The sequence below is a fragment of the Saccopteryx leptura genome, chromosome 4 (assembly GCF_036850995.1).
Source record: "Saccopteryx leptura isolate mSacLep1 chromosome 4, mSacLep1_pri_phased_curated, whole genome shotgun sequence".
Taxonomy (NCBI): Eukaryota; Metazoa; Chordata; class Mammalia; order Chiroptera; family Emballonuridae; genus Saccopteryx; species Saccopteryx leptura.
Window position 1 is genome coordinate 215,386,617 of NC_089506.1, and position 10,352 is coordinate 215,396,968.

General features: G+C 56.8%; 1 protein-coding gene across 5 annotated transcripts; it reads left to right on the top strand.

Annotated features, from left to right (window-relative positions):
- On the top strand, window positions 1-10,129 carry RGS11 (regulator of G protein signaling 11). 5 transcript variants are annotated; one of them, XM_066383069.1, is made up of 17 exons: window positions 1-67; window positions 423-519; window positions 595-645; window positions 848-954; window positions 1,519-1,570; window positions 1,692-1,750; window positions 1,977-2,053; window positions 2,246-2,327; window positions 3,587-3,655; window positions 5,012-5,035; window positions 5,120-5,181; window positions 5,300-5,413; window positions 5,485-5,600; window positions 5,759-5,846; window positions 5,928-6,066; window positions 9,009-9,091; window positions 9,179-10,129. In XM_066383069.1, the coding sequence occupies exons 1-17, from the start codon at window positions 5-7 to the stop codon at window positions 9,300-9,302; spliced, it is 1,407 nt and encodes a 468-aa protein (XP_066239166.1). In that variant the 5' UTR covers window positions 1-4; the 3' UTR covers window positions 9,303-10,129. The 5 variants fall into 5 exon arrangements, 4 of the variants coding, with proteins under 4 accessions (XP_066239166.1, XP_066239164.1, XP_066239165.1 ...); XM_066383070.1 differs by having other exon boundaries at window positions 3-67; window positions 5,006-5,035; XM_066383067.1 differs by having other exon boundaries at window positions 423-645; window positions 5,006-5,035.
- The last annotated feature ends 223 nt before the right edge of the window (window positions 10,130-10,352 follow it).

The following is a 10,352-nucleotide window of genomic DNA, read 5'->3' on the forward strand; positions in this document are numbered from 1 at the left end:
AGCCATGGCCGCTGGCCCCGCGCTCCCAGATGGGCGCGCCCGTGCGCAACTGCCTCACCTGAACAAGGTGGGTGCCGGGTGGGGGTCCCGCCGTCCCCGGGGTTTCCTGGCATCGAGGCCGGGAGAGGCAGGAGAGGAGTGGGTGCGGGTGAGCGTGACTGTGGATACAGGCCTGGGGGCGTTGGCATTTTGAGGGGCGAAGTGGAGCAACGGAGACCCTAGGCATTGGCGGGGGTCGCCCCTCGCCTCCGCCCCCGCGCCCTCCCCCACCCTCCAGTTGCTAGCACCGCCTGAAATCCCACCATCTGTGCGCGTTAATCTCTGCCCGCACTGATCCCGGCAACCCGGACAGGTCTGTGGGATCGGAATCTGGGGTGGGGGCAGACCCGCTGGAGCAGCCCTTCAACGTCCCCTTTGTCCAGATGGAGCGGGTGGTCATGAGTATGCAGGACCCCGACCAGGGCGTGAAGATGCGGAGCCAGAGGTTGCTCATCACAGTGGTTCCGCACGCGGTGACTGGTGAGGTGGGGGGTGGGCATCGGGGAAGTGCCTGCCCTGCCTTGGCCTCTCCCCCACCCAATCTCTGCCACACAGGCAGCGACGTCGTGGAGTGGCTGATCCAGAAGTACTGCATCTCAGAGGAGGGTAAGGGGGTCAGCCCGCTGCCCAGCCTGGCCTCTAGCCCACTCTGCGGTCCCAGGGCTGATGAAATGGCCTCCTGGGGCTCACGGGTGTCAGGGCCGCTCCAAGTGTGCTGGGAAACGGGAGCTTATCCCCAAAGACCCTGCTCAGTTCTCCCCAGCTGAGAATTCACCACCCTGCCTGGCTTTCCCACTCCCCACCCCAGAGGCCCTGCACCTGGGCATCCTTCTGGTGCGGCATGGCTACCTGTATCCACTGAGCAACGTCCGCAGCCTCGCGCTGCGGCTGGACGAGACGCTCTACAGGTTCCAGGTCAGGCTCAATGGGAACAGCTGGGAGCAGCCCAACCAGTGGGGACTCCCAGAAGAGGCAGAGCTGGGGTGGGAGCAAAATGCGGTGGAATCTCAGTAGGCCTGGTGCTCTAGTGGCCCGTCCCCAAGAGGCCTGGACTGGAAGCTTCCTTATGGTAGAAGGACCAAGTGAAGGGGAGGCGCCTTCAGGTGCTCTGAGGCCACAGCAGGGCCTCCGCAGTGGGTAATACCTATGGTCCTTGGGCCTCCAGTCCAAGAGGGAGGCGGTGTGGGGCCTGAGACCAGGATCCCTGCACCTCACTGTGTGTGTGTACCCTCAGTCATGATGGAGCCCGCTGCCTGCCCTTCCCTGCCACGTACGAATGCGAGTCAGGCCTGCCCTCAGTCTCTGTCCCTGCCTCTCCCAGCATCGACTGTGGACTATATAGCCAGGGCGTGGGCAGCCCTCCCCTGGCGTGGGGGCTCCTGAGACTCAGACTCAGGGGACAGCCCCTGCCACGGGGCAACCCTGGGATGGGAAAGGCCCAGGAGGCCCCTGACAGCCTTTGTCCCCACACGGCACCAGACCCCCTATTTCTGGATGAGCACCCTGTGGCCAGCTGCTGACCTGGACTATGGTGAGTGAGGAGGGGTGCGCTAGCCTGGGACAAGTTCCCAGGACTGGTGGCTGCTGCGTGATGCCATAGGGGGGAGGGGGCAGAGACGGCTCCTCTGCAGCCTGTCCCCCTGTCCTTGCAGCCATCTATCTGGCCAAGAAGAATATCCGAAAGCAGGGGGCCCTCGTCGACCATGAGAAGGTGGGACCCTTCCCTAAGATGAGTCCACAGCGGAACCCAAGCGCCACTTGTGTCCTCAAGGCCTCCCAGTTGGCCTCAGAACACACAGCCCAGGCCCTAGGATAGTGCAGATGCATAAACATGCCACACTCTGCATGTCCCCGTGGGGCGGTGGGAGGTCCTTGCCCCACCCCAGAGGTTGACATGGAATGGAGTCACCCACTAGAGACCTCGACACCACCCCCAGGAGCACTATGACCAGCTGCACAGGAAGATTAACCACATGTGGGACCTGGTGGTGATGCAGGCAAGAGAACAGCTGCGGTGAGAACCAAGCCTGTGGGCACAGAGCCCAGACTGCCCAGGAAGCCCAGGGGCACCTAGCCGGGCACTGGCAGCCACGGGCCAGAAACAGCACAGTGCAGGCTTGGCTGCCTGCCCAGGCTCTGGCCTGAGGGTGGGCGGGGGCGGTATGTGGTGGGCACCATGTTCCCCCGACTCTGCCTACCCCCACAGGGCAGCCAAGCAGCGCAGGAAGGGGGACAGGCTGGTCATTGCGTGCCAGGAGCAGACATACTGGCTGGTGAACAGGCCCCCGGTGAGCTCCGCGGGGGGGGGGGGGCTCCAGGGCGGCGGGAGCCAGTGTGTGCTCTTCAAGTGCTGTCAGGACCCGTGGGATGGATGTGCCTAGTGGGTGACAGGAGCTTCTAGTTCTGTGTCTCATCAGAACCCAGATGTCATGCGACCGGATCTAAGGCTTCCCCCACTCACGGCCCACAGGACCAGAATGTCTCTCTGAGTGTAAGGGAGAGACTTGGGGAAGCTGAGTGGGGGAACATAAAAATCCTCAGGATGAGGCCAGTGGGTGAGGCTTAGCTGCAGCTTCTGGGGGTGCTGGTCAGGGGTCAGCCCCGGCCCAGAACCATGGGCCTAGGCGCCTACGGCCATAACACCCTGAATGCGCCCGATCGCGTCAGAACCACGAGCCCAGCGTGTGGTTTGAGGTCCCCTCACCATTTGGGGCAGTGGAGATATGTCTGGGTCTGTTGCAGTAGTCATAACAAACCATAACTGGAAGCTCCCATGGGGAAAAACAAACGAACAAAAAACAAGGAAAAAGGTTCTGGGCCCGATTACCTCAGCAAGTGTGCGTATGTGGCATCTCTGAGAAAATGGGTCAGTCTTCCACCTGAGGGCCAGGCAGCCAGACAAGGGGAGGAAGGTGGAGTGGGCATGGCCGGCCCCAAGGCCGTGTGCATGAGCTGATGGTGGGGCCCAGGAGTAGGCCAGGCCAGCCACGTGGGGTGAGGGCTACATGTGGAGGGAACCAGGAAGGGCAGCTAGAGCATCCGGACAAGTGGACCTGAGGGTTCTGACCTGGGCAGTGGGAGGGAGAGCGCCAGACCAGCATGTGCCTCTGAGGACCGGGTGGCAGGACAGGTGTGTTCGGGTGAGTGGAACTGTCTCAAGAAGGATGATTTAGGCGGTTGGGTGTCGGGCTTGATCAGTCAGGTACATGGAAGTGAGCTTGGCTGAAAAAAGGGAGAGTGGGGAGTTTTGGGGAGAAAAGTCAAGGATTTCGCTTTAGAGGCAAAGCCAGGCTGGGGTTTGGAGCTTAGAGGAGCCGTGAGCTGGGTAAGCTGCTGCGGAGGAAATTCAGGGCAGCTCTGGGGTGGGAGTGGGCAGAGAGAAGGCTTGGGGGCTCAGGAATCTGGCTTCTGGGTTCCTCTGCGGGTTTAACAGTCTCCATGTTAAGGGTGACATGTAGGCTCAGCTTTAGTCTGTGGGGGCCAGTGGAAGGCAGGAACATAGCCCTTGGATGAGGTCTCAGCAGCCCACCTAATCTCCCCGCTGCAGCCTGGGGTCCCCAGCGTGCTGGAGCAGGGTCCAGAGCGGGGCTCCTGCATCGCCGGGCGAGTACAGATGGTAAGGACCCTGCATGCATGCGCGCCCCCCGGCCCACTCCCTACACCTGCACACATGTCCCCTGCCAGCCCCACCCCCAACATGCCCATGCACACACCTCCCCACCCCCCTCCACCCTATGGGACTACTTGGGGGCTGCCCACCCACCTGTGCATTCATCTGCCCATCCAAATGGACACAGCCACTCCAAGCGCCTTGCCCACTTCTGGTCTCATTCTCCCCTCACCCTAGCCCCCCATTTCTAGTCCCCCTGCTAACTCTCACCCTCTCTCACCTCCCACCTGCTGCCCTGGGTGAAAGTAAGTACAATGGACCCGGGGGAGGGGGCTCTTCCCCCAGGCCAGGCCAGCCACCTCTCTCCCAGGCTTCTGGTGGCCTCAGGAAGCAAGAAGGAACTGCACCAGGGCAGACGTGGCCAGACTTTGTAGCAGCAGAGCTCCCTATTCAAATATCGTGAAACCCAAAACATAGATCAGCTACATTTAGTATCTTACTGATAAATCTTCCTAACTTCAAAATCATAAATTCATGACCATGAGTTTATAATTTCCCTATTAAAGCCAGTCCAGGGGAGCTGAGACAAAAATTGGAAATCACAGGCACCGGAGGGCGCTATCTGCCTCCCTTCCGCTGTCTCAGTGATGGTTTTGGAGTGTTCAGAGGGTCAGCCAGTCCCACGGCCATGCACCTTCAGTGGTCCATAAGAGGGTGGCAGGCAGGTTCCAAATTCTGAACATGAGTTTGGAGCACAGTCAACAGTCCAGGTCCCTAGCATGACCTATATGGTTTTCTTTTGTTTTGTGTTTTTTGCAAGAGAGGGTGAGAGAGAGAGTGGAATGCAAAGCATCAACTCGAAGTTGCGGCGCTTTAGTTGTTCATTGATTGTTTCTCATACGTGCCTTGACGGGGGGGGGGGGTTCCAGAGGAGCCAGTGACCCCTTGCTCAAGCCAGCGATCTTGGGCTCAAAGCGACAATGTTATCATGTCCATGATCCCACGCTCAAGCTGGCAACCCCATGCTCAAGCCTATGACCTCAAGGTTTCGAATCTGGGACCTCAAGCATCCCAGATCAATGCTCTATCCACTGTGCCACCACTGGCCAGGCCCTATATATTGTATGTTTTTAAAAAGCGATTTAAATATTTTTGAAAACATGAACTAGTGATAATTGGGGAACCTCGAGGCAAATTTGAGAACATTCTGCAAACTGCCAAACTCTAGCATCCCCAAGAGCTTCCTGGAAAGTCAGACCCTGCCCTCAGAGGAGGCTCTTCCCTGACAGCCCAGGGTGGGATGTCAGCCTCTAGCAGGGGCTGCCATCTAACTGTAGCTTTCCCGGCCCCTTGCAGACCAAGAACACAGACTTCTACAAGCGAGAGGTAGGTCCTGAGGGGCTGGGACAGGGGAGTGGCTGGCGGAGCCCCAGGCCTGGTCCTGTCTCACGGTCATGGTCCCTGTCGCAGATCGAGTGCTGCAGGAAGGCCCTGAGCAGGAGCCGGGTGAAGTCCTCCGTCTGCCTTGAGGCGTGAGTGGGGTGAGGGTGGCAGTTGGAGACCCCATGCCCGGAGCCCAGACCCTTCCTCCAGTACCCTCCACCCAGAGCCCCTTCCTGCGCTGGTGCCCGGCACCATCCCTGCCCCCAGATACCTGAAGTTCAGCAGCCAGCGCAGGCCGCATGACCCCATCATGTCGGGGTGCCTGCCCAGCAACCCCTGGATCACGGACGACGACACCTACTGGGCCCTGAACGCGCCCAGGTGAGCCCAGGGGAGGCGTGGGGGCCTGTGAGGAGTTCCTCGTGTCCCTGACACCCCCACGCCTCCCCTAGTGCGGCTGTGCCCACGAAGCTCCGAGTGGAGCAGTGGGGCTTCAGCTTCCGGGAACTCCTGGAAGACCCGGTGGGACGGGCCCACTTCATGGACTTTCTCAGGAAAGAGTTCAGCGGTGAGACGCCCCTTCCTCCTGTCTGAGGCCCCAGGGAGGGGGCCCGCTGCCTGGGACCTCTTCCCCCTAGGTCTCAACCAGCCCCCTGGGTGGTGCCCGTGCCCAGGAACTCTGGCCGCAGCTCAGGGTGGTCCTGACCTGGTGCTTGGACCCCCCAGCCGAGAACCTCAGCTTCTGGGAGGCGTGTGAGGAGCTGCGCCATGGAGGGCAGGCCCAGGTCCCTGCCCTGGTGGACTCGGTGTACCAGTGAGTGCCAGAGGCGGGCCCGGCCGGCTGGAGGGCTGGCACGCAGAGCCTGGGCCCACCCCGGCCTGTCCCAACGCACAGGCAGTTCCTGGCGCCCGGCGCTGCCCGCTGGGTCAACATCGACAGCCAGACGATGGAGCGGACCCTGGAGGGCCTGCGCTGGCCCCACCGCTACGTGCTGGATGACGCCCAGCTGCACATCTACATGCTGATGAAGAAGGTGGGTGCCTCCTCCCGTAACTGCAGCGCCAACTCCAGGCCTCCTGTGGCAGGAAGTTCCTCTCCAGGACCTGGACCACCTCCACTCTCTCAACATGGCTGCAGATGACAGCAGCATGCCGAAACACTGTTTACTCCGTGTCCTCACGCAGTCAGGGGCCACAGCTGCCCACTTGGCCTCTGCACAAACTTGGTAGCTTAAAGGAACGCACGTTTATTTTCTAGAGGCGAGAGTCGGAGATGGGTATCACTGGGCTTAAAGTCAAGGTGTCCGCAGGGCTGGTGGCTTCTGGAGCATTCAGGGCAGAATCCGTGACTGTTCCTTCCGAGATGCAGCTGCACCCTAGGCTCATGGCCCATCTTCCGTCTTCAAAGATAGCAGTGTAGCATCTTTTTCTTTTTTTCATTTGAGAATTTACTTTTCAATTATAATTGAGATACAGTAGTGTCTTAGTTTCAGGTGTAGCAGCAGTGTATCTTTAAAAAATCTCTCTCTCTCTCTCTGATCCTCCTGCCTCCCTCTTTCACTTATAGGGATTCTGTGATTATAGTGAGCACACCTGGATCATCCAGCAATCTCCCCAACTTAAACATCATTAACTTAATCACATGTGCAGAGTCCCTTTGCCACAAAAGGGGACATATTCACAGGGTCTGGGGATTAGGATGTAGATATTTCAGGGAAGCTAGTTTTATTCTGTATACCATAGACTATCAATACTTTTCTTTTTTTTTTTTTTTTTTAAGTAAAAGGAAGGGAGATAGTGAGACAGAATCCTGCATTTGCCCCAGCCCGGATCCACCCAACAAGTTGATTCGGAGATGCTTGAATCAACTGAGCTATTTTTACCTCCTGAGGCTGACGCTCTTGGACCAACTGAGCTGTCCTCAGCGCCCTGGGGCCAACGCTCAAACCAGTCGAGCCACTGGCTGTGGGAAGGGAAGCGGGAGAGAAGGGACAGAAGGGAGAGAAGAGAGAGGGGGGGAGAAGCAGATGGTCGCTTCTCATGTGTGCCCTGATCAGAAAGTGAACCCGGAATGTCCACATGCTGGGCCAATGCTCTCTGTGCTGACCCAACCAGCTAGGGCCTTTTTCTTTTCTTTTTTTTAATTAATTTTTTATTTTTTAAAAAATTTATTTATTCATTCATTCATTTTAGAGAGGAGAGAGTGAGAGAGAGAGGGGGGAGGAGCAGGAAGCTTCAACTCCCATATGTGCCTTAGACCAGGCAAGTGCAGGGTATTGAACTGGTGACCTCAGCATTCCAGGTTGATGCTTCAATCCACTGCGCCACCACAGGTCAGGTTCTTTTTTTTAATTTAGAAATTAAATTCAATGGGGTGAAATTGGTCATAGGTTTCAGGTAAACATCTCTATAGTATTTGAACTGTTGACTGTGTTGTGTGTCCATCACCAAAGTCAAATCATTTTCTGTCACCATATATGTATATTTGTCCCTCTTTACTCCCCTCCTTCCCAGCCCCTCCCCTGAGAAGCACTTCACTTTTTTGGGGGGAGAAGTCCCCCTCATTTTAAAATGTGTATTTTATTGATTTTAGAGAGGAAGGAAGAGAGAGAAAGATAGGAGCATCAGTCTGGTCCTGTATGTGCCCTGACTGGGGATCAAACCAGCAACCTCTGTGCTTCCAGACGATGCTCTAACCAATTGAGCTATCCGGCCAGGGCCACTTCATTTTTATCTATGTCCATGAGTCTCAGTTTTATATCCAACCTCTGTGGGATATATAAATATATATATTTTTTTCAACTTGCGTGACTTTGGATCCAAACAAGGTCCATACATTAAACTTGGTTAATGTCTCTCTTTTTTTTTTTTTACAGACAGAGAGTCAGAGAGAGGGATAGACAGGGACAGACAGACAGGAACGGAGAGATGAGAAGCATCAATCATTAGTTTTTCGTTGCGCATTGTGACACCTTAGTTGTTCATTGATTGCTTTCTCATATGTGCCTTGACCACGGGCCTTCAGCAGACCGAGTAACCCCTTGCTCGAGCCAGTGACCTTGGGTCCAAGCTGGTGAGCTGTTTGCTCAAACCAGATGAGCCCGCGCTCAAGCTGGTGACCTCAGGGTCTCGAACCTGGGTCCTCGGCATCCCAGTCCGACGCTCTATCCTCTGCGCCACCGCCTGGTCAGGCGGTTAATGTCTCTTAAACTTCTTTCTAGAGTACTGTATAGGTTTCCTCTTTATCTTTTAATTTCTGTTTTATTTGGAAGGAAGTGGGACTATGTCTTTCATTCTGTAGTTTCCCACAGTCTGGATTTTGCTGAGTCCCTGTGGCATCTTTGACTTGTTTTGATGCCCTGTTGCTAAAAACTGGTAGTTTTTTGTCTTGATCAGAAGTCCTTTTCAGTTTTGTTATTTGTTCAGTTTCATCAAAAATCCTTTTTCCAGTTTGGTGTGTTCTTCCATCAGGAAGTACATGAAGTTTGGTTGCTCCCTTGTAAGTAGCCACTGACAGTCATTGATCTCCCAGACTTGTGATTTCACCAGCCATGTTTGATCCCATCACCGTCTCTTTGTTATGAGTTGGAAGCCTCCCCTTGCCTGCTCTTTGCTGGCCCAGTGGTAGCAATTACATAGAAAAGGCAGAATCAATGCTTGATTCCTTCTTTTAATTACCACTTAGCAAAAGAATGAGTTGGCCCTGGCCAGATGGCTCCGTTGGTTGGAGCACCATCCCAAAGCACAGAGGTTGCAGGTTCCATCCCTGGTCAGGGCACATACAGGAACCGATCTATGTTCCTGTCTCTCTCTCTCTCTCTCTCTCTCTCTCTCCTGACTTGGTCAGGGCAGGCCTTGGATGGCCACCCCCAGCACTATCCACCGGAGCTCTGAGGGTCAGAGTAGTGCCGGCTGGAGCTGGGGGAAGCTGAGAGCGAGGAGGCAGAGCACCAGGGCTGGCCGCCATCTCTTACAGGACTCCTACCCGAGGTTTCTGAAGTCGGACATGTACACGGGCTTGCTTGCGGAGGCCATGACTCCCCCGGAGACAAAGAGACGGTGAGCGCAGGCGGTGCCCCTGCCCAGGAACTCTGAGGCAGGCAGGATGCTGGAGGCTGCCCTGCACTCTGTCTCTCTCACCTACAGAGTGTTCCCATTCATGTGGAAGCCGCGACATTTGAGCCCCAGTCCTGCTCTCCTTCCTGCCTCTGCCTCCGGGGAACCTGCAGTGACTGCCAGTGGCCTTGGGGGTGATGACAGGGAGGTGTAAGCGGGCCTGAGCCTGGAGGAAGAGGCGACCACCCTCACCTCTCATCACCCTCTTCTTGCCCAAGGTCCTGGCAGCTGCCAAGGCCCCAGCATGGGCATCCCCTAGTGCACGAAGGGGCTGGCCTTGCTGTGGGGCATGAAAGTCTCTTAGGCTGTCCAGGGGCTGACTTTCAGGGAGGGGGTGTCATTGGCCAAACTTGGGTCACTTGGAGAAAGGAGGGGTGGAATAGGCAGAGCAGACCAAGGCCACGCTCCTGGCACGAGAAAGTCCCTAGTGTGGTGCCCGGTGCCCACACCCAGCTCCAGAACCATTAACTCAGCTGGAGTACCTGGGAGCCAGCTGCACAGACAGGTGGTGTCCAGCAGGAGGCCCTCGTCACCTGGTGAGGAAACGCAGGCTTCAAACCTAATTTACCCGCTCCACACTGCACGTGTAAGCCTGATGGGGACTCCACAGAGCTCTCTGAATTTTGCTGGGGCTGTGCTCAGCCTTCCAGCATGTACAGAGCTGTCCCCACAGGTGCTGCCCTGTCTTAGCCTGTCCTGAAGATGTACCTCTGTTTGATCTTCTGGAGGCTCCAGGCCATGGCATCTCTGCCAGAGTTGTACAGAGAGGATTCCTCCCACATCTGTCCCCGTTCACATCCCCTCCAGGGTGGGCAGGCGGAGCCTTCAGGGAGAGGTGGAGACACCAGGCATCCTCCCCAGACTCAGGGTAAAGGAACACCATTCCTTTAAGGGTGCAGGTCTGACTGGCTTAGCTGAGGAAGGGCCCCACCTCACAGGGCTAGCCTGCCCCACCCACTCCTGGCACAGAAATAAAAGACCCTTGGCCCTCACTCTGAGTGTGTGCATGAGGCATGCAGTGGAGACGGAGGTGGTCAGTGTGGGCAGCTCAGGAGTCAGGGAAGCTCCCGTGTGTGGGCGCCCACAGCAGAGGCAAGGCCAGTCCTCAGGTTGCACACTTGGGCTGTCTGATCTTTCGGGAGACAGCCAGGGATGCTGTCTGTGCTGTAACGGACAGGGATGCCGGAGCACTCCAGGGGAGAGG